The sequence below is a fragment of the Lithobates pipiens genome, unplaced genomic scaffold (assembly GCF_037356315.1).
Source record: "Lithobates pipiens isolate NorthernLeopardFrog02 unplaced genomic scaffold, aLitPip1_a1.2 Scaffold_18, whole genome shotgun sequence".
NCBI classification, from domain to species: domain Eukaryota; kingdom Metazoa; phylum Chordata; class Amphibia; order Anura; family Ranidae; genus Lithobates; species Lithobates pipiens.
The window spans coordinates 369,995,048-370,019,588 of NW_027507758.1; the positions used below are offsets into that span (position 1 = coordinate 369,995,048).

General features: G+C 42.3%; 1 protein-coding gene across 2 annotated transcripts in view; it reads right to left on the bottom strand.

The window, feature by feature from the left end:
* Nucleotides 1-14,145: 14,145 nt before the first annotated feature.
* COPS7B (COP9 signalosome subunit 7B) overlaps nucleotides 14,146-24,541 on the bottom strand; it is a 43,816-nt gene continuing 33,420 nt past the window's right edge. For both annotated transcript variants that reach the window (XM_077487666.1, XM_077487667.1), the window contains exons 5-7: nucleotides 23,649-23,851; nucleotides 19,945-20,050; nucleotides 14,146-15,290 (exon numbers count right to left, since the gene is read on the bottom strand). In XM_077487666.1, the coding sequence (XP_077343792.1) occupies nucleotides 15,132-15,290; nucleotides 19,945-20,050; nucleotides 23,649-23,851 (468 nt within the window). In that variant the 3' untranslated portion in view covers nucleotides 14,146-15,131. The remainder of the gene's footprint in view (nucleotides 15,291-19,944; nucleotides 20,051-23,648; nucleotides 23,852-24,541) is intronic.

Sequence of the window (24,541 nt, forward strand, 5' to 3'; positions counted from 1 at the left end):
AGTGGTTGCAACTAACAGTTTTCAACCTGGCTCTGTGTGGGCTGTAATGGTTACGTCAGAGCTTTGCTAGCCAAGAGACAGAGGAGCATTAGGCACACAGACCCCAACAGTGTAGATGAGCTGGTGTCTCTTATGAATTACCATATTCCTTCCAAGGACTATCTCTGGAATCTATCCTTCTAAGTAATCCCTGGCAACACATTTTCACGTTTGCAGTTAAATTTGAGAAAACCCCCTATACGTTTGTTATGTCTTCTCACTTACACAGCATGCCTAAAAAAAAAAATATAAACACATAATTCTTACATTTTAGATGTTTCTACGAAAAAGAAGGGGTCATGACTGACTGCAAGGTAAGAGTAAGCCTGTCCTCATTAACATACAATACAAGAAGCCCAGCCTCTACTCCTTTAACCTTTTGTAAGGACAACATTCAGATTGAGGTAATATTTATAATGAAGATCTGCCTGCACAGTACACACAGGATTAATGACAAACACAGATGCCCAGCCCACACATAAACAAAGAAAACTACTCAGGATTTTTTCTTGCTGGAGGGTCCAGAACAGAACATCTAAAAAAAGGTAAGCTACAATTTTTATTTTTATTAAAAGAGAAGTGCGGGAATCCAAATCAATAAACAATCAAACTCACCTAGATGGCTGCAACATTGATCAGAGCAACAGCTGTCCCCCGACCCCTCTACACTAAGAACTGGTTGCTCAGTTCTCAGGTCCGCTCTGTCCCTCCAGCGCTCACTGGAGTGCCGGGCTGTGAAGGCTGGCTCAGCCTCTCAGTGACACACAGAGACTGAGCCAGCTGCCTGCCAGGCATCCGAGTGAATCCTAACATTATTATCGGGATCCCTGTAGAATCTGAACTGGCTCTGTGACATCAACCGACAGAGGAATTTGGGTCACAAGAGAACTAAGGCCAGAGTAGCTTTGGTCATACTTCTCCTTTAAGTTGTACAATGTGAACAGGGAGATCTAACAAATATAAAGTAGGTGCTTTCCTAATTTGACTGCAAAAGTGAAAATACACTTTAATGTTGAACCCTTAGCATTAATTGTCAATGGCATGTTAGCTCTGTCATTGTTCCCCCCTTAAAAAAGTATTTAAATATGTATAATCACAATAATAAAATGATTTATTTTGTAAAATAGTTACATAGTAGGTGAGGTTGAAAAAAAGACACAAGTCCATCAAGTCCAACCTATGTGTGTAATTGTCAGTATTACATTGTATATCCCTGTATGTTGCGGTCGTTCAGGTGCTTATCTAATAGTTTCTTGAAACTATCCATGCCCCCTGCTGAGACCACCGTCTATGGAAGGGAATTCCACATGCTTGCCGCTCTTACAGTAAAGAACACTCTACGTAGTTTAAGGTTAAACGTCTTTTCTTCTAACGTGTGGCCACGAGTCTTGTTAAACTCACTTCTACAAAAAGATTTTATCCCTATTGTGGGGTCATCGGTATGGTATTTGTACATTGAATTCATATCCCCTCTCAAGCATCTCTTCTCCAGAGAGAATAAGTTCAGTGTTCGCAAACCTTTCCTCATAACTAATATTTTTCAGACCCTTTGTTAGCTTTGTTGCCCTTCTTTGTACTCGCTTCATTTCCAGTACATCCTTCCTGAGGACTGGTGCCCAGAACTGGACAGCATACTCTAGGTGTGGCCGGACCAGAGTCTTGCAGAGTGGGAGAATTATCGTTTCATCTGTGGAAATAATCTCCTTTTTAATGCATGCCAATATTCTGTTTTCTTTGTTAGCAGCAGCTTGGCATGGTATGCCATTGCTGAGCCTATCATCTACTAGGACCCCCAAGTCCTTTTCCATCCTATATTTATATATATATATATATATATATATATACACACACACACACACACACTGCTCAAATAAATGAAAGGAACACTTTGAAAACATATCAGATCTCAATGGGGAAAAATATCATGCTGGATATCTATACTGATATGGACGGTGTAATGTGTTAGGAACAAAATAATTCCACATAGTTGAATGGAAATGAAAATGATCAACTTACAGAGAGCTGAATTCAAAGACACCCAAAAAACAAAGTGAATAAATGATGCAGCAGGCCAGTCCATTTTGCAGAAACTTCATTGCAGCAACTCAAAATGATACTTAGTAGTTTGTATGGCCCCCACGTGCTTGTATTCATGCCTGACAAAGTCAGGGCATGTTCCTGAGACAACGGATAGTGTCCTGGGGTATTTCCTCCCAGATCTGGACCAGGGCATCACTGAGCTCCTGAACAGACTAAGATGCAACCTGGCAGCATTGGATGGACCTAAATATAATGTCTCAGAGGTGTTATATTGGATTTAGGTCAGGCAAGCGTGGGGGGCCATTCAAAGGTATCAATTCCCTCATCCTCCAGGAACTGGCTGCCTAATCTCACCACATGAGGCCAGGCATAGTCATGCACAAGGAGAAACCCAGGACCCACTGCACTAGCATAGGGTCTGACAACAGGACCAAGGATGTCATCCCGATACCTAATGGCAGTCAAGGTGCCATTGTCCAGCCCAGCGTTTCTCAACTCCAGCCCTCAACGCTCCCCAACAGGTCATGTTTTCAGGATTTCCCTCAGAAGAAATGGCTGTGGTAATTACTAAGGCAGTGAAACTGATCAAATCACCTGTGCAAAATAATGGACAGCCTGAAAACATGATTTGTTGGGCACCTTGAGGACTGGAGTTATGAAACATTGGTCTAGCCTGTAGAGGTCTGTGTGTCCCTCCATAGATATGTCTCCCAGACCATTACTGACCCACTACCAAACTGGTCACACTGAATGAAGTTACAGGCAGCATAACGTTCTCCATGGCTTCTCAAGGACCCTTTCACATCTGTCAAATGTGCTCAGAGTGAACCTGCTCTCATATGTGAAAAGCACAGGCGCCAGTGGCGGAACCTTCCAATTCTGGTGTTCAATGTCAAATGGCAAATCGAGCTCCGCGGTGCCGGCCAGTGAGCACAGGGCCCACTAGAGGATCTCCACCATGCTCTTGAGACTATGCTGGGAGACACAGCAAACCTTCAGGCAATGGCACATATTAATGTGCCATCCGGGAGGAGTTGGACTACCTGTGCAACCTCTATAGGGTCCAGGTATCACCTCATGCTACGAGTAGTGACACTGACTATAGCCAAATGCAAAACTAGTGAAAAACAGTACAAAAAGATGAGTATTTTTGGGGCGTCTTTGAATTCAGCCCTCTGTAGGTTGATCATTTTCATCAAACGATGTGGCATTCTTTCGTTCCTAGCACATTACCCAGCCCATATTAGTATAGTGATATTTTTCCCCATTGAGAGCTGACGTGTTTTTTTTGTCAGTTTTACAAAGAATATGAATGATAACACAAAAACTTTTCTTTCACTCATGGTTAGTGTTTGGCTGAAGCCATTTATTATCAATCAACTGTGTTTACTCTTTTTAAATAATAATGACAACAGAAACTACCCATATGACCCTAATCAAAAGTTTACATACCTGGTGATTTTGGCCTGATAACATGCACACAAGTTGACACAAATAAGTTTGAATGGCTATTAAAAGGTAACAACCCTCACCCGTGATCTGTTTACTTGTAATTAGTGTATGTGTGTATAAAAGGTCAATGAGTTTCTGGTCTCCTGACAGACCCTTGCATCTTTAATGTAGTGCTGCACTGACGTTTCTGGATTCTAAGTCATGGGAAAAGCAAAAGAATTGTCAAAGGATCTGCAGGAAAAGGTAGTTGAACTGTATAAAGCAGGAAAAGGATATAAAAAGATATCCAAGGAATTGAGAATGACAATCAGCAGTGTTCAAATTCAGGAAGTGGAAAATGAGGGGTTCTGTTGAAACCAAATCACGGTCAAGTAGAACAACTCAAATTTCATCCACAACTGCCTGAAAAATTGTTCGGGATGCTAAGAAAAACCCACAAATAACTTCAGGTGAAATACAGGACTCTCTGAAAACATGTGATGTGGCTGTTTCAAGATGCACAATAAGGAGGCACTTGAAGAAAGATGGGCTGCATGGTCGAGTTGCCAGAAGAAAGCCATTACTACGCACATGCCACAAAGTATCTGGCTTACAATACGCCAAACAGCACAGAGACAAACCTCGAACCTTTCGACACAAAGTCATTTGGAGTGATGAGACCAAAATTTAGCTTTTTGGCCACAACCCTAAACACTACATTTGGAGAGGAGACAACAAGGCCTATGATGAAAGGTACACCATTCCTACTGTGAAACATGGAGGTGGATCTCTTACGTTTTGGAGATGTGTGAGCTACAAAGGCACAGGCAATTTGGTCAAAATTCATGGTAAGATGAATGCAGTATGTTATCAAAAAAATACTGGAGGAACATTTGCATTCATTAGTCAGGAAGCTGCACATGGGACATACTTGCACATTCCAACATTACAATGATCCAGAACACAAGGCCAAGTCGACTTGTCATTGGCTACAGCAAAATAAAGTGAAGGTTCTGGAGTGGCCATTTCAGTCTCCTGACCTCAATATCATTGAGCCACTCTGGGGAGATCTCAAAACGTGCAGTTTATGCAAGACAGCCCAAGAATGTACAGGAACTGGAGGCTTTTTGCCAAGAGGAATGGGCAGCTTTACCGCCTGAGTAGATAAAGAGCCTCATCCACAAATACCAAAAAATACTTCAAGCTGTTATTGATGTTAAAGGGGGCAATACACTGTATTAATAACTGGGGTATGTAAACTTTGGATCAGGGTCATTTGGGTAGTTTCTGTTGCCATTATGATTTAAAAAAAGAGTAAGCACAGTTGATTGATAATAAATGGCTTCAGCCAAACACTAACCATGAGTGAAAGAAAAGTTTTTGTGTTATTCATATTCTCTGAAAAATGGCCAAGAAATCATAAATTCTGCCAAGGTATGTAAACTTACGAGCACAACTTTATATATGTGTGTGTATATTAGGGATGAGCCGAACACCCCCCGGTTCGGTTCACACCAGACCCTTCGAAGGGACCTAAAATTCATACGAACTTTAGAACCCCTTTAAAGTCTATGGGACTCGAACCTACAAAATCAAAAGTGCTAATATTAAAAGCTAATATGCAAGATATTGTCCTAAAAAGGGTTCGGGGACCCGGCTCCTGCCCCAGGGGACATGGATCAATGCAAATTTTTTTTTTTAAATGGCCGTTTTTCAGGAGCACTGATTTTAATGACGATTAAAGTGAAAAAAAGTGAAATATTTCTTTTAACTATCGTGCCTGGGGGTGTCTATAGTATGCCTATGAAGTGGCACGTGTTTCCCATGTTTAGAACAGTCCCTGCACAAAATGACATTTAACGGAAAAAAAGTCATTTAGAACTGCTTGCGGTTTTAATGTAATGTCTGGTTCCGGCAATACAGATGAAAATCATTGAGAAAAATGGCATGGGTAGCCCCCCGCCCATTACCAGCCCCTTTGGGTCTTGTACGGATATTAAGGGGAACCCTGTATCCAAATTAAAAAAAGGCTGTATATACTCAGAACAGCAGTATACAGGCAGTGCAAACAAGACAGGGACTGTGTAGGTTTATTGTGTTAAGTAGAATCTGTTTGTAATTTTGAACTGGTACATTTTTAAAGTGTAGATTCAGTCAAAAAATCTATTTTTAAGCTTTTTGGAAAACATAGGGAAGGATTATCACCCCTGTATAATTTTTTTGGCCGTCCGTCTTTTTTCATCCCACTTGCTGTTGTCTCCTTCCATTTGCAAGTAGGAGACATTTGTAAGTTGGATGTTTGAAAGTAGGGGCCTGCCCTATATGCTCTGCAGAAATGTGGCCTTAAGGTGTTGGTGTTGCCACAAGTTAACACTGTAAGTCCTCACAGTTACTCTCGATGGGTGCAGGAACGGGCCCTGCTGTGAAATATTATATCAAGAATTGTAATTACATGCACCTGTTAAACAGGTGCTGAAAAATTGGGCCTTAGGCACTGGTGCCACGACACTGCAACCTCTCCCAGATACTCTAGTTGAAGTGCAGGAATGAGCCTTGCTGCAAAGCATTGAATCAAAATTGTAATTACATGCCCCTGTTAAACAGGGGCTGAAAAATTGGGCCTTAGCCACTGGTGCTGGTGCCACGACACTGCAACCTCTCCCAGATACTCTAGTTGGAGTGCAGGAATGAGCTCTGCTGCAAAGCATTGCACCACAAATTGTAATTACATGCCCCTGTTAAACAGGGGCTTAAAAATTGGGCCTTAGCCACTGGTAGCGTCACCCAGAACCAAAAATGTTCTTCCAAGCTATCAGCAGGATCATTAAGGAGGAAGAGGATAGGCAGTCAACATAACAGGACAGTCACTCGGCATCAGCATAGGCAGTCTTGCAGGGATGTGACATTTCAAAAAAAATTATTCCGTTACACCAGCTTCAGGTGCTTGGTAGCTGGTGGTGATCCAAGACTGATTCATCTTTATGAAGGTTAGTCGATCAACCGAGTCGGTGGACAGGCGCACCCTGTGATCGGTTACAAAGCCTCCAGCAGCACTGAATGTGCATTCCGAAAGAACGCTGGATGCAGGACAGGGTAGTAACTCAATTGCATACTGTGTAAGCTCTGGCCAGTGATCCATCCTCAAGACCCAGTAAGCCAGAAGATTTTCGGTGGGAAAGGTGTCCAAGTCTGACCTTGCCCCTAGGTATTCCTGCACCATGTAAATCAGACGCTGGGGATGGTTGCTGTAACCGATCATACCTTGGGGCTGCGGACTAAAAAAATTGTCTGAACTCATCGGTCAGACGGCCACCTTCTCCACCGCTCCTTCTGTGACTGACTGCAGCCTCAGCAACACTTTGTCCAGAACCAGGAGTTTGTAACCTCTCAGTCTCTGGGAACGCGTTGCACAGACCTTTCTGCAAGGCCTCCCGGAGATGTCCCATCCTCTGCTCCCTCTGCGACAGCAAGATGAGGTCCACAACCTTACCCTTGTACCGTGGATCAAGGAGAGTGGCCAGCCAGTAATGATCATTCTCCTTGATCCGAAGAATACGAGGATCCTTCTGCAGGCTTTGCAGGATCAGGGAGGCCATGCAGCCTAGGTTAGCTGAGGCATTCAGTCCGGAGTCCTCTGGGCCACTAAGGACGACATGATCCGCAGCCACCTCCTCCCAGCCACGTACAAGTCCACGGGTTTCTTGGGACTGTAAATCATCCCTAAAAGACTGCTGATGCTGAGTGCCAGGCTCCACCTCCATGCTGACACAATCCTCCTCCTCTTCCTGTGTGATGGATGGGAAAGCAGGAACACTGTCTGGATAAAGGGGGCCTTGAGAGGCAAGGAAGTCCACCTCTTCCTGCCTCTGTTCTGCCTCAAGTGCCCTGTCCATTATTCCACACAGCGTATGCTCCAACAGGTGAACAAGAGGTACAGTGTCACTGATGCATGCACTGTCACTGCTAACCATCCTCGTGGCCTCCTCAAATGGTGACAGGACAGTGCATGCATCCCTGATCATGCCCCACTGGCGTGGTGAAAAAAAAACGAGCTCCCCTGACCCTAGTGCCGTAGTCGCACAGGTACTCATTGATGGCCCTCTGCTGCATGTGCATGTGCTGCAGCATGGCCAACGTTGAGTTCCACCTGGTGGGCATGTCACATATAAGGTAGTTCTTGGGTAGGTTCAACTTCTTTTGGAGCTCAGCCAGCCGAGCACTGGTATTATATGATCGGCGGAAATGCACACAGACTTCCCTGGCCTGCCTCAGGACATCCTGTAAGCCCAGGTACCTGCCCAAGAACTGCTGCACCACCAGGTTAAGGATGTGAGCCACACAGGGCACACAGTTGTCCTTGTCGGAAGGGCAGAGAGGAGGTTGGTGCCACTGTCGCAAACCACCATTCCTGGCTTAAGCTGGCATGGCGTCAACCACCTCTCGGCCTGCCCCTGCAGAGCTGACAAAATATCTGCCCCAGTGTGGCTCCTGTCCCCCAAACAAACCAGAGCAAGCATGGCATGGTATCTTTTTTCCTGTATACTTGCGTAGCCCCTTGAATGCCTTCGGAGCAACGCTGGTTCCGAGGACAAAGCAAAGAAAGAGGCCATGGAGAAGAAGAAGAGGAGGGGGTGGAGGAGAGAGGTGTGTCACAACCAGTAGCAGCATTTTGGAGGCGTGGTGGCGGAACAACCTCCAACACTACTGCACCTTGTCCTGCATCCTTTCCAGCTGCCAGAAGAGTGACCCAATGGGCTGTGAAAGATAGGAAACATCCCTGGCCATGCCTGCTGGACCATGAGTCAGCGGTAATATGCACCTTACCGCTGACCGCCCTGTCCAGCGAGGCATGGACATTGCCTTCCACATGCCGGTAGAGAGCCGGAATCACCTTCCGTGAGATAAAGTGGTGTTTGGGAACCTACCATTGAGGAACCGCACATTGCCCAAACTCACGGAAGGGGGCCGAGTCTACCAACTGAAAAGGAAGCAGTTGAAATGCTAGTAATTTAGCCAATCTAGCATTCAACTGCTGGGCATGTGGATGGCTGGGAGTGAACTTCTTTCAACGGTCCAGTGGCTGGGGCAGGGAAATTTGCCTGGTACAATCGGACGTCAGTGTACTGCTAGCAAAGTGCCCGCAATACTGTGACACACCTAATTCTACACCTTCATTCCTCTCAGTGCAGGTTTAAGAGAGGACTGAAGTGGGGTTGGAGATCCCAGCTGATGGAAAAAAAAAAAAAGAGAGGTCCGCTTTGTTCTTTGGTGTGGGTCTTTAAGGTACGCTTGCCAACGAGCTGCATGGCAGGTCAACATATGTCTGGTCAAGCATGTGGTGCCCAAGTGGCTTATGTTTGGGCAACACGAGATACGCTTGAGACATATGTTGCAAATAGCAGCAGTGCGATCTGATGCACTCGTTTCAAAAAAGGCCCACACCAAAGAAATTTTGGAATAACTCACAGAGGCAACGCCCTGCACAGACGGAGCTCTGCGGTGTGATTCAGTCAGTGTGCTACCCTTAAGCTGGCCCCTGGAGGGCATCCTGCCTCGTTGGAGATGTGTCTCCTCCTCCTCCTCTCTCCTATCAGGCACCCACGTGGAGTCAGTGACCACATCATCCTCTCCCTTTTCATCACTGGAGCAAACCTGGCAGTATGCTGCAGCAGGTGGAACATGACTGGCAGATTGCTGTCCTTGAGCATCCCCTCTCTCTGCGCTCACGCTACTGCCTTCCTCTAACTGTGTATCATCAGAGCCTTCAAAACGCTGGGCATCCTCCTGAAGAATGTACCCAACACTGTGCTCAAACAGTTCAAGGGACTCCTCAGGAGGACATGGTGGGTCTAGGGAAGGAGTGACTGATGACACTGAGACGAGGGAAGAGGACACGTTGGCAGCTGCTTTGCTAGTACCCTGAGCCTGGGTGAGAATGATGAGGGCTTGGTCATCCACTCTACCAAGTCTTTGGCATGATGCGGCTCAACATGTCCAGCTGCTGAAAATAAGGACAAGTGTGTCCCATGGCCACATGCTGATGAAGATGCACCGTGTCCACGACCAGCACTGTTGTCACTAGACACAGAGCCCGCTTGCCCTCTTATTGGCTCGTGACTGTCTGCCTCTCCTTGTTGGCCTTCCAGACATAGTAATGGCCTGCAGGGAGATGGGAAAACCAGCAATTGGGGGTAGCTTCAGGTGTATACTGTGCAGGAGGCACACTACACGCACTGTAAATGCTGCAGATGCCTGTATTACAGAAACAGAACACCACCAGGAATAAGGGGTAGCTTCAGGTATATACTGTGCAGGAGGCACACAACACTCACTGTAAATGCTGCAGATGCCTGTATTACAGAAACAGAACAACACCAGCAATAAGGGGTATCTTCAGGTGTATACTGTGCAGGAGGCACACAACACCCACTGTAAGTGCTGCAGATGCCTGTGTTACAGAAACAGAACACCACCAGGAATAAGGGATAGCTTCAGGTATATACTGTGCAGGAGGCACACAACACCCACTGTAACAGCGCTAGGTTCCCAAGGAAAAAGACACTGTCCCTGCCTATCTTGCTCTTTTCCTGCATGCCAACACACTACACAAGGCCGCCGTGCTGGCAGCCTTATATAGTGTGGGGTGTGTACTAAAACCCCTGAGCAATTATGGCTCTGCTTGCTGCCGGCGCTGTGATTGGCCAAGCATGCTGGGTCAGAGTGCATGCTTGGCCAATCATGAGCCAGCAATGCACTGCAATGGCAGTGTATTGTGGGCCGTTCGCGCCACACGAATATGGTGCGAACAGTCCACAAAGTTCTGAATTCGGCGAACGGCCCGTGTTCGAGTTGAACATGCGTTGGAGTCGAACACAGAGCTCATCCCGTGTGTGTGTATGTGTGTATATATATATATATATATATATATATATATATATATATATATATATAAAAATAGTAAAACCTTGGATTCATTGTATAATTTGTTCTGTAAACATGCTTGTAATCCAAAGCACTTGTATATCAAAGCGAATTTCCCCATCAGAAATAAAGGAAACTCAACAACAATTTATTCATCAATCCTTCAGTTTATAGTCCATATAAAATGATTATACAATGCGATAGGTTGTGTAACCATAAAATGTCTATCCACAAATGGAGGCCTCCACAAAGGGATTAGAAGCAAACTCCAGCAGGAGCTACAGAGTATAAGAGAGAAGAGAAGAGAGGCGCCTCTCAGTGTAGCAATATGGTTACATTTAATAAAAGGTACAACATCTAGAAACTCACACCGTGACCGGGAAGACTACCCTGCAGTAGAGCGATCTGAAGCCAAGGCTTGAGGCGCTCATGGAGCGTAGCATGGAAGGGATGACTTTAATGGCAGTGTGGCGGACCGTCTATGTGGACAGCTTTACCCCGGATGCCTGCATACTTAGATGTGCCTGTTTAAATCATCAACCATGTGAGTTGCTAAATGTTGTACCTTCATTAACCACTTCCCGACCGGCACACGCCCATGTACGTCGGCAGAATGGCACGGGCAGGCATACAGGTACGTCCAGTTTTAAATGACGGTCGGGACCCCCCTGAGTCCGGTCACGGGTCCCGCAGACTCGATCGCCGCGGGTATACCCGCGATCGTCTCACGGGGCGGCTGAACGAGGAAATGCTTTTGTAAACAGCATCTCCCCATTCTGCCTAGCAACAAATGACGCTGATCTCTGCTCCATGTGATTGGAGCAGAGATCAGTGTTCACTAAAACAAAGCCCAGGCCCACACAGTTAGTAACACACCCCTAGGAACACTTAACCCCTACACTGCCACCCACTGGTTAACCCCTTCACTGCCAGTGTCATTTACACAGGAATCACTGCATTTGTATAGCAGTGATTGCCGGCAGCACCTACAGAGCCCAGACACCGGCAGAGAGACCAGACAACCCAGGGACACAGACAACAAGCGCAGCCCCCAATCCAGGATCAGAGCCCCCCCAGAGGACTCCTGGCTCAGGTACACACACCACTCAGTAGCCGAGTCATGCAGCATGCCCCACAGAGGGTGGGGGGGGAGAGGAAAATAGGGATAGGTAGAGAAGAGAGGGACCCCCTTAATTGACCTCCCAGGGAACGCCCAGCTGCTGAATCCCACGGAGGCAGGAAGAGCTGTACTTACCATCCAGACGAGCAGGGGACATCCCATCACGGACCTACACCAGAACAGTACAGTGGCTGCTGGCCATGGCACACTGTGACAAAGACATCGGTAGTCCGGTTATGTGTGTGCCCCGGAGCGTTGCGCACACTGGCCACCCCTGGAGCCTGAAGGGGCATGTCGTGGCTGACCCAGCGTGTAGCTAGGGTCTGCACGCTCTCGATGGCCAGGCTGGGGAGACTACAAGGATCTATATTATCCAGCCTGTCATCCAGCCGGCTGTTGATTGTAGATCACAGGATCTTAAAATCTTGCTCAAAATCCAGGAAAAAAAAAAATCCCAGGACCAATGGTCTCGCAGGGAGCCTAGGTCCTTCTTAACTAGGCAGAAAAAAAAACTGAGCTCCAGGAAGCAGGCTGAGGGGCTATTACCAAAGGGAGCGGAACTGTAAAGTTCTGTTTTCACATCTATTACATGTTCTGCCTAGTCCTCTCCTGAAGGTGGCGTAATAACCCTAGGGTCAAGATTACTGGAGCTGTGTCCGTCAATGAACGAAAGAGAAAATAAGTGACCAAGAAAAGAATTATGGCCCAAAAAGCTTTGGCCATACTTCTCTTGACATTAACATTCAAGACATTCCTCTCTCTACTCATGTACAAGATGGGATTTCTTGTAGCCATCACCTCTGGAAAGCAGTGTCTGAGCTGGCAGCCTTATCTTGTAAGGAACCCATTTTCTTTTTCTGCATAAAGACAAGGTAAAAATTTTAGGCCCAGGACTTCCTTTTATGCCCAAGGTTAGATTCATCAGGGCAAGGATGGGCTTACAAAAAAAAAAAAAAAAAAAAAAAAAAAAAAGTGTAACAAGTATAAAATAATAAAATTTACTAAATTGTTTATACCAGCCACAAACAAACAAAACACAATTTACAGTTCACGTTCTCCTCCCATCTGTCTCTCTGGTATATTTGCAAACCACTGAAGGACAATTAATTATAAGCAGTCTTTGACTGTAAACTTTTTAACTTTTTGCTACTACACCCTGGATGTACAATTCCGTCTCCCCATCCCAGTTGGGTAAATGTGTAAATTGGGCTTGGCCTTCCTAAAATAATCCTGTTGCTGGCCAGTTTTTCACTGTTTTGTCACTTTCAGTTGCTTACTTTTTGTGGTAAAAATACCCGTGTGTACTCTTTGGGGTTGATATACTAAAAGGCAGATAGGCTGCTCATTTGCAAGGGATTCTGGCCCAGGGCTTAGGCCCCTTTCACACTAGGGTGGGAGCGGCGTTGGCAGTAAAACAGTGCTATTTTTAGCGCGCTTTACCGTAGTTTTAGCGGTGGTATTTGGCCGATAGCAGGGCAGTTTTACCCCCTGCTAGCGGCTGAGAAAGGGTTAAAACCACTGCAAAGCGCTGCCCCATTTATTTCAATGGGCAGGAGTAGTGTACACACTGCTCCTTCACCGCTCCAAAGATGCTGCTAGCAGGATTTTTTCTTTTTACGGTCCCGCTAGCGCACCGCTCCAGTGTGAAAGCACTCGGGGCTTTTAACACTGGAGACACAGCAGCGGCTGTTTCAGGTCGGTTTGCAGGCACTATTATTAGCGAAATAGCGCCTGCAAAAAGACCAAGTGTGAAAGGGACACTGAATGAGGCGAGGTGAATGAGTGAATAGTAAATGAGGTGAGGCGCTGATGACATCTAATCATGTGCAAGCAAAAAAATGTTTTTTACTTTCCCTGCAAATGATTGGGTATTCTTTACAAAGTGAAACCTTACCACGTTCACCAAATTCTGGGGCAGATTTTCGTGTGAATAGCCCATTTGCCTTTAATAAACCAACCTTTTTGTCATTAGTACATTTTGGACAAATATGGCTATCAGGTCTCCTGCCTATTTTTCTTTATGAAGCAGTTGTCATAAAATAAACGTTAAGAAAAATAAAAAATAAAAAAACAGTCATCAAATGTCTGCCTCACTCCACTGGTACATATATCTAGCTTAAGTTTACAAAATAGGTGAAGCTGAATAAAACTATTTTAGGTTCTTGTACTTGCTGTAAATCTACAGCTCACTTACAGGAAATAAAACTACAGATGAAGAATTGTGCTGCCGATTTCGGGTTGGGTTGGGAAAGAATTAAGAAAACAGGCAAACAATTTTATTTTTAGGTCCACCTTGACTTCACGTATATTGTTTAAATGGAAGCTACAATCAGGTTAAGTACGTATATTTCCTAGATTTCCCCATGTGTTCTGCTCTAATGTTAATGTTCGTTCACAATCCATAATTAAAAACCACACTTCACCAATTCCCTTTTAAATTATATAAATATCTCAATAATGAAAACCAATATCTACTACATCTATATGTTGTCGATTCAGCTACAATGAATGGTGACAAAATATAACATTTCTATTGCATCCCAAAAAAAAGAAAAAAAAACATTTACCCAGAAATAAATAAAACGATAGTCAGATTTGTATTTTTTTTTTTTAATAATTATTTGGAGATTTAGATGCACAGAAAGGGAAACAGTGTATATTAAGATAATGGAACCACGCTGCCCGAATCAGAAAGATGTATGACACTGCAGAGGTGTCTTATCAAAGGGGAACCTTGTTTCAAATCCCCAAAGAACACTCACGGTCCAAAAAAATGGATTAGCTGGGAAAGTGGCCAGAGAGTTTGTTCCTATACTTTAGCTTCAATGCATGCCTCCTCTGGGTGATTCTAAGGCTTTGCTGATGGAAGCAGCACATACATATATGCTTATATATTTACATGTTATTCCCTTCTGCTCACTTGAGACACTAAGCAGGATGTCCAATATTGATTTAAACCTCTTAGATTTTAGGTATACAAGAAAAAAAAAAAAAAAAGTGCTTTAAAGCTGGAGTTTCTATCTCCCCTTACCCAGAGACTCTAAATTATTAGAATATCTCTTGTAGAAGTCAAAAGTTGGTTGCCTGACATAGGAGGAAAGAAAATACAATTTCCTGAAAAAAAAAAAAAAAAAATATGTTTCAAGAGGGTACATTTAAGAAAATAGTAAAACCTACTATACAGACCTGTCCCTACTGCACATGTTAAATCTCCAGAGAGATGACAGGACCAAAGTCACCTGGGATTTTATAACCACGCAGCAATAAGCAGCCATTTCTGTAATCCTCTCTCTGACAGAGAAGCCTGTTGTGCCTTGCAGTAACACAACAAACCTCTCCAGCAGCGAGAAGGATCCACAAAGATTTAGGCAACATGTCCTGATCTGCCAGGACTATTCGCAAACTGAGCTGGGTCACAGCATTGTTAGCGCTAATGGGTTTATTGTCCCTCCTAGCAGGCAGGGTCTCCGAGGGTTTTTGGGTAGAAAGAGGCTGACACAATGGTGGTGTGTGGTTAAGTCTGTAAACAATCCAGGAGCAAGTATGTACTCCTAGAGCCTCCTCCCTGTTCTTAGGTTCACTAGTGGCGACTGGAGACTAGACCTTTAACCTTAGACATCTTTTTGGTGGGCTGCCGTTGTTCAGCAAGGGGGGGCCCTTCCCGTTCCGCAAGGTGCTGGTCAGTGTCCTGAGCAGTTGAGGAAGCTGTGGCTTTCAAAGTCTTCTTTATATTTGTCACCTAATGGACAAAGGAAATGATATATTACATAGAAAAATGAAGAATGCAAAAAATTTATATATTTATATATATATATATATATATATATATATATATATATATATATATATATATATATATATATATATATATATATATATATATATATATATATATCTCCCCCCCCCCCCAAGCATACAGAGGTAGGCGAAATAACACATAAAAAAGGTAGCTTACAGTATATGTGCCACAAAGTTCCTAGCTGTGGATCTGTGCAGCTACTTCAGGTTAACCACTGGCCACTTACTTGCTATCCAGTTACAAAGCTTTGGTAGTCAGCCTTTACTAAGCAGAGTCACGCTTGAATATATTTTTTAATAATGGATTAAATAGGGGTTTACTTTTTTTTTTTTTTAAACCAAACACTGAATGGTGCTTCCCCAGAACTCTATTACAAGCTTGTTTTGATAACTCTTAGGTCTTACTGATACTGCTTAGATATATTTTCTAGCAAACTATGTAGCTTTTCCGAAACAGCTGTATTTATTTTGAGATCAGGTGTCGCTGGACACAGATGGACTCCCTCCAAATAATTATAGGACATCTGGATGCAATTAGCTGCACCAGTTTTTTAGTGGCTTCACAGCTAAGGGAGTGAAAACTTATGCAATCAAGATTTTGCAGGATTTTTTTTTTTTTTTTACCACTTACATTTTTTTTTATGTAGCTCAGACATAAAATCCCCATTAAATCCATTTTATTTCTAGGTTATATTTAAAAATGGGTAAAACCACAAGGGCAAATTGAATCGTGAAGCAATGTATATATAAAAGAAAAAAAAAAAAAAATCACACACCAAATTACTATAAAATTTCTCATTGAATAAGAACATGACATACTACAAAAAGGAAAGTACTGTCCTCTGCTGGTTTTAAAAAGGAACAACCACTGCCCACCATTGGCATTAGAATGCACTTGTCACAGAGCTCATTTTTGTGTTACACTTTTATGCTTTAAACTTTTAAATGTTTGTGTTTAGGTATCCAGGGTATGTTTTTGTTTGTTTTTTTTTTTTTTTTTTTACTATGAAGTAAAATAGAACACAATTGTCTGTGATTGCTGTGTATCTATTGCTGTATATCACTTGCTACTTGCTTTTCCTTTTGTAAATGAAACAGGGTGATACAAGTATCCTGTAACAATACCTGCCAAATCTAGATACCTAAATCTCTGAAAGGATAAACCTTCTAGCTGCCTACAGCAAACAGAATGTCCTTTTCATTCTTCTATACTGAACTTGCATTTCTGAATGCTGAATATTTTCAAAAGCATTCGCAATAAGAACTGTTCCTCCTTTAGACACCTATGGACGGCGTTCCAAATTACTTTTCTAACTGTATTTTAAAGATTCAAGGTTACATACAGTAGGCAAGCTTTACATAAACTGTATGTCAATAACACACAGAGGATGAAGGTCAATTGTCCTATGATCACTCTTTAGGTTCTTCAGAGAAATAAGTGGGGTTACCCAATGTGGTTAGGCAACGTGCCAGATTTTACAAGGGACCTACATTTACCTTTGGTTTTGCCACACTAACTCTGCATGCACCCACCCTGCAAGAGCCCTTGACTTATGAATTGCTAAAAAAGTGTTGAGAAAAAAATAAAATAAAAATACAACCCTCTCTGGGTGGATCTATTTATATCGCAAAAAATAAAAAAAAATAAAGTTTATTAAACTCCAATTGCTATACAAAAAAGTGTAAAACTGCATTAATACATGAGGATGTAGAGTCATCTGGACACAGATATTAAACATAAAATAAAAAAAAATATAGAAGAAAATTTGTGTTACTATAGATGGCCATTATGTGACACGTTACAGATAAACATATACCGGGTGTAATATTGATAACATTTGGAGCAGGGCTGGTCATTCCGAGTTCAGAGTAAAAGTAGATTTGCACCATTAACCCCAAATTTTGTGAGAGAATAATTTTTCTTAAACACAACTTTTTAAATAGGAAAATCTGACTAATTAAAATGATTTCCACTGAGCTGTTGCTGGGGAGGATAGGTTCACAATTTAATGGCTATGGCTTTACAGGACAAAAGTATGGTATTTCTCAAATACATTTTTTGTTATATTATGGCAAGAACTCTTCACCTAGTATGCTGAACAGGCAATTGTCAAGGGGTACAGGGGACAAAAAAAAAAAAAAAAAAAAAAAAGTAGGAAAGTACATGTGTTATTTTCATAGAAATAGTACAGTAATAGTATACAACATGTTGGAAACTTTGTCACGTATATGACAGGCTTTATATTTTGGATGACTGTTTGCAAAACAAAAAAGTCGTTAGCATCCAGAACTCAAAGATCATCAGGCAACCACAAATGAGATCAAATCTTTGTATTCCCCATATTATGCTATCAAACAAGGGATAGGTATGTTTGGCAGATATTATACAGCATCAGATAAGCCTCTTACTGCAAAAGAAAAAAAACCACGGGGTTGAGGATTTTAAATTTTCTTCCAGCTTATTAAATGATCCACTCATAAAAAGCAGGACATTTTCCCCTTATCAGGTGGGATCCTCTTCCCATTACTTCCTCCTTATTCCTGGCCTTGGGATCCCCTTGAGACCCACACCTTCTATTTCACTCTCTTTGCTTCTCTTAATATATCTACTACTTTCACAGGATACCCCTACTCCGCAATCTGTCATTTTGGTTGATCTGGGGCTCGGGCCCATGGACTTTAGACCACCTCTTTGCTCCTTTAGGGACAATGGTGGACAGACTCCTTGTAAGCCTTCTTTTTTGTTGGTCATATACAGTAAACCTGATCTAACAAATACCATTTTCTGTTCCTTATGAGGACATGTCCCCTATACTTGTTGGATCCCGTTATTACCATTTTAGAATTGTAAAACGTACTGGCCCCTTTTTGTACTGTTTTGATACATTAAATAAAACCTAAATAAAATATATTTGACTATAAAAAGCAAGAAATTACATGTCTGAGAGCAGCCTGCATGCTAATGGTCTTCAAAATGCCTTCAAGCAGGTTGCTATATTCTGCTGAATTATTGACAGTTTTCATGAAAGCTGCACATTGAAATAGAGAGGAAACTTGCAATTTAAGTGAAATTTCAAAAAGGCTTGTATAGCAAATTTATATGCTTTATACATTCTAACAAAAATGTTTTCCTTTAACCTCTGGGAGCTTGGCACACCACTTAACATCCGATCTTGCAATAGAGAACCACTCTAATATATGGGGTTGCTGGAGATGCATGTCAAAGTTCCCTGAAAGTTGACGATGTTGAAAGGCGTTTGAGGTGCCAAAGAGCTGTCACGTTATTACCATATTCTGGTAATCCTTTCAACACTGGCAATCCTTTTAGTTGGAGGTAAAATCCTCAATATTCAGAAGCGGAGACATAACATGGGACAGCAAACTTAAAGACAGGCAAAACGTGACCCTTTTTACCCTAATCTCTTAAATCTCAACAACCCTTGCGCTAACAGTATCCTTAGATAGAAAAGAGTACTTTTGACTGATGCAGCCGATATCAGCTCCCTCTAACATTTGCAGGCATCACTGGACAGTCTGCCCTCAGGTAAGCTTTTCTATATGGTATTAAAATCGTAATCTGAAGCACTGTTTATTGTAATGTGCCTCCCATACCTGAATACATATATACACACACCAAATACCGAGAATTTATTATACTACTGTAATCCAGAGTAGAGTGTAACCCCAGTAGCCTCTGGGCTACTGTGGATTATAGCTTTAATATAAATTGTATTAGCTGTGGGAGTTACTATGGACCATTATATACGGATCTGCATTTTACTAGCACTTCATCCATCTGCCCCTTTGGTCTCTGTGGGTCATACTGCCAAAGCTCCTGGAGAAGACATCCCAGAGGATTGTTAATCCCTAGTGTTGCTATGTCCAACTTGGAGCTGATTAATATGCATACTGCATCTACTCCTGAGGAAGTGGATAGAGATCCAAAAAACATGTCATTGGATGCAATTTGTTATACAATCAGGCAGCAATATTTGGACTGTATATGTAAAATATTATGACTATGGATGAATTTATATTGCAATATTATTTATGTTGCCAAATTCTAAATTTTACAAATCAGCTCTATATAATTTTTTATTGGATTTTATTGTGATGAGACTTGTATTCATGGAATAATACATTTGCAATCACGTGTATCAATTATGTAGTAATTTGTATGGGATGTATATGTATATATTTAAAGTCCACGAGCCAATGTATTGGAATGTGTGTATATACTTCTATTTCGTCTTTACAAGAGATAGGGCCAAAACGGAGTGTTTGCACAAGGCATACTTGTGCTTGGTTGGCCAGTGTGATTATATAGGCTTCATGCCCCAATCATCCTACTGAAAAACCATGTTTATCATTTCATTAAACCACTGTCTTATTTCTTCTACCTGCAAACTTCTAGTCTGTGTGCACGTTATATGTACTACTGGTTTCTTTGCTCTTAATGGTTGTTTCTTTGTCTTGAGCCCTGTGCACGTTTTTGGGAAACATGATGGCAAAAAGCAATACTGATAAACTGTGGAGCATGTATATTTAGCCTGCAATGAGCGGCTTGCTTTTCATTCAAGTGTGCTTATACTCACTTCTGTCTCTATTTGCTGCTGTGTGCGGATGTGGTTCTCCTTGTACTGGTTAGCCCGTAGCACTTGCTGTTCAATCCCCATTAAAACTGCCTCACAGCCATCACACCTGAGATATAAAATTATTTGGAAATCAGAAGCATGCTTAGTATTATAAAACTTTTCAATTCCTCAACCCCAAAAAAATAAAAAAGGTAAAATAAATAACCAATTATACATGAATAGCAAGCCAACTATGAGACAGTCTAGGATGAATGTTTTCATCCTCTGCCATTAGAGGCATTTACTCTGTGGTCTATTGATAATTTTAAACACGTGCCATCTTGAAGGAGAACTTTAGTCAGAAAATTAACCGTTAGATTACTTCAGGCTGGCCCCTTTTGTAGGTATAGCTATGTAAAACATTAAAAATAAGTGCCTATACCAGGGATATGCAATTAGCGGACCTCCAGCTGTTGCAAAACTACAAGTCCCATCATGCCTCTGCCTCTGGGTGTCATGCTTGTGGCTGTCAGAGTCTTGCTATGCTTCATGGGACTTGTAGTTCAACAGCTGGAGGTCCGCTAATTGCATGTCCCTGGCCTATACTGTTTAAAATTCAGTACTACACAAGGCCTCATCCTGCTCTGCACATGCTCAGTTGCTCTCCATTTTTAGGCACTGCTGAGTTTGTAAAGGTTGATCTGCTGATTAAAAGGGGTTGTAAACCCTTGTGTTTTTTCACTTTAATGCATCCTATGCATTGAGGTGAAAACCATCGTCAATGACCGTCCACCACCTGCCTCCACCCCCGTTTTACTCACCTAAACCCTGTAATTCAAGAGATACGCTCTTCTCCTCTGGCCGTTCTCAGCTTTTGATTGGATAGATTGACAGTAGCGCAGCCATTGGTCCCGCTGCTGTCAATCAAATCCACTGATGAGGGTGATGGGGTGGGGCTGAGTCCGACATTCTTTGTCTATGGACGCAAATGCTGGACTCAGGAGTGCCCACAAGGTAACCCCCTGGGAGAGCGCTTCTCCTAGTGGTTATACTATGCAGGGAGGAGCTACAAGCGCTGCCAGAAGTCGAGGATCGGCCACTCTGTGCAAAACTACCTGCACAGTGGAGGCAAGCATGACTTTTTTTCCTAACTAACAAAGCTTTATAATCACTTTAAAGCAGAATTTATCCCTTCTATCCTTTGCAGCCAAGGAAGCTGCTTCTGTCCAATCTGCAACTGACATTGTGCTGCACATGTGATCAGTTATGACACCAGCCCTTTGATGGGTTGACAGTTTGGTTTAAGACACAAGCCAATGTAACAGTTAGCAATCCCATCATTCCAGGAATGTAGCTTTTTTTTTTAAAAAAACTGGTAATTCCAAGGATTTACTTTAGGATTTACTGCTGTTCAGGGGTTTTGGGATTCAGCAAAACGTCAACCTCCAGCAAGAAGAAACAGGAGAAATGCTGGAGGCAATTTACAGCACACATAGATTTTGCTAGCATAACTCTTAATATGGAATGCATTTTCCTTGCTGAAGAACTTTTTTTTAATCAAGTTGTTTTAATTTTGTACTACAAAAACATGACAAATGGTTAGATACAAATACAATACCTAAAAAGGCCCATACATTACATATTATATGCAAGAATAAAACACAGGACACTATTCTTAGTCTTTGGATGAGTTTCCATTTAGACTTTGGATGAGGCCCCTATAAAAGCACAATTAACAGATGTAAAGAAATCAACACCGACATATCTTTTTGAAAATTATAGTTTTCTGGATTGCACAGGAATCAAGTGGCTTCTTCTATATATTCTGGTTCTCTTACCCGTGAACTAGTATGAAGATCAGGAGTCCAGACATTAGGTCAAAGACCCAATAGCAGCCTCTGTATTTCTCTCAAAACAGATTCTATTTTAAAGCAACCACTGCGAGCCTCCTTGTGGAAATATTTGTTCCCTGGCTGTCATGCTAGTTCAAGTGATTCAGTGCTTTCTGAAACGCTGACCCTATAACAAGTATGCACATCTGTAAAATTTTCTTCATCTGCATGCTTGTTCTAGGCCAATTTTCATATACAGAGCCATCCAGGAAACCTGCATTTTCAGGTGGCCAGCAACGGAAACCTCCATATTTTCTTCACTAAACGTTTGCTGTAAGAAATGTCATACTAGAGATCATCTCATGGGAAACGTGACCCCTTTTCCCCATGAACATTCATAGGACATCATCTTTTAAGAAACGTCAAAAGGAAAAAGTCCATAAGCCACACATCATGAAGCAGACCCATGTGCATGAAGCAAGATGAATGGCAGAATCAGCCCGGAAGCCAGCCAGGCCATGCCCCCAACATAGTTCGTTCTGCCCTTAACCATGGGGAGAGCCAGGATATTTGTGAAAGGGGATGGCCCACAATTAAAAACATTGCCATGATTAAGCTCCAACGGGTGGAGCAAAGCATATTGGGGGCCTTGCCTGGGCTGAGGCTGCCATTATTCACTTCATGCATATTGGTCTGCTTTATGATGTGTGGCTTATGGATCTTTTCCTTTGACATTGCTGTAGCTTGGAGCTAGGACGAGCTCTCTGTCCTAGCCTGTACTCACAGCGGTCCAGTTGAACTTTACCTCCCTACCCGAGCAGAACCTAAATTTTGTCTTTTTGGGTCACCATCTTTGAAGACCCAGACACTCCACCAAAAATAAAACTGAGTGTATTTTTTTTTTTTTTTTTTTTTAACCCTGATAAAGCAAAGCTTTTGCTCAAATCAGCATTACTGTGGTAAAGACATTTTGGGAAAGACTGCTATAACTGCTGGAAGAGTCACAGCAAAAGATCTGTAGAAAGCACTACTGCTATATAAATAAGCAAATAAAATAGTGTAGAGAATGTTGTGTGGGTTAACCACTTGCCTACTTTCACCCCGCTTCCTGCCCTGGCCAATTTTCAGCACTGTCACACTTTGAATGACAATTGCGTGGTTATGCGACACTGTACCCAAACATCATCATTTTTTTCCCACTCAAATAGAGCTTTCTTTTGGTGTTATTTAATCACTTTTTTTTTTTTTTTTTTTTTTACCAAAAAAAAACAGAACAAGAAAGAAAAAATAAATAAAATAAAGTTTCTCAGTTTCTGTGAGTACATTTTATAAATAAGTAATTTTTCTCCTTCACTGATGTGCACTGATGAGGCAGAACTTATGGGCACCGATTAAGTGGCACCGATGAGAAGGCACCAATATGCCGCACTAATGGACAGCACTGGTGGGCAATGATAGGCGGCACTGAAAGGCAGCACTAATGGGCACTGATTGGTGTCACTAATGGGCATTGCAGGGGCTATACTGTAATCAGGGCACAGATTACCTGTACAGGTCTCCTCTACGAGGAGATGCCAATGATTGGATCTCCTGACAACACCCTCGGTTAGTGGTAAGCAAGGAGAGTCGATAAATGTCACTTCTTTGTTTACATGTGATCGGGTGCAATTGGAAACAGCTAATCACAAGAGTAAAAAGCCACGTCATTGGCTGTTTACCGAGAAAGGGGTCATGCTGTGTCCTAGGAACACGGCGCAGAAGAGCGGTGGTTCTGGGGCGCTGTCATCCCAGAACGAGTGCGCCACTCCGCGCTGCCATTTTACTATAAGCCGGGCGGTAAGTGGTTAAATATAGAAAAACAATGTGTGAAAGTATGTAAATAAAATCACTCACCACTCCTGAAGAGTTTTAACAATGCTACTTATATCCTTCTTGGGAATGTCCCGTCCAATGCAGAAATCCACTTCCAGCACATGATTGCGCTGATCCAGTTTGCCCTGAATGATATCTGTATAAACAGCTTCTATAATTAGATCCTCCAGCTCTCTGAGGTTCCTCATATCCAAATCTTTCAGCAACACAGAATATGGAATGCACTAAGTGGGAGAAACAATCAACTTGATTAATACAATAACGTGGATGCATCAAACTAGGTTCATTGCATAGAACTAATGCAAACAAGAAACAGATCTTAAAAAAAAAAAAAAAAAAAAAAACTAACTATGGCAGATGACTTTATAATAAAGCTTATGCGCACTTGATATCTTTCTTTTACAAGCTCTGAGAACATCTTTACTCAAGGTTGTGAACCAAAATTATTTGAGGAAAAGTGGCATGTGTTGAAGGATTGGTCTGTTCTGTCCAATATATATTGCAAAAAATAGAGAAAACCCTTGGTGCATAGATGCACGGTATACGCCTCATGGACTTTACAGACTGACCAGTATATACGCTAAAAACTTTATTGTACACATTTTAAAAGTGTAAGCATACCAGCAATATTAAAAATGGTATACAAAAACTCTAAATACATATCAAATACCCTTGACAGCGCATGAAACATAGCGACCATGGTCTATCCTTAAGCTGCATTCACACCTGAACGTATAGTTTTCATGCAGAAAGTGGCAAGATTTTTCTATAATTTTGTACAGGTCAAAAAGGTCACCAATGTAAAAAGCAGAAAAACGCCCAAATTGAGCTACAAAAAAACCTCCAGAACTTTGAGCTTCAAGCGATTTGGAGTGGAGATGTGAACCATCTCAGAGAATAATTGATTTTTTTAC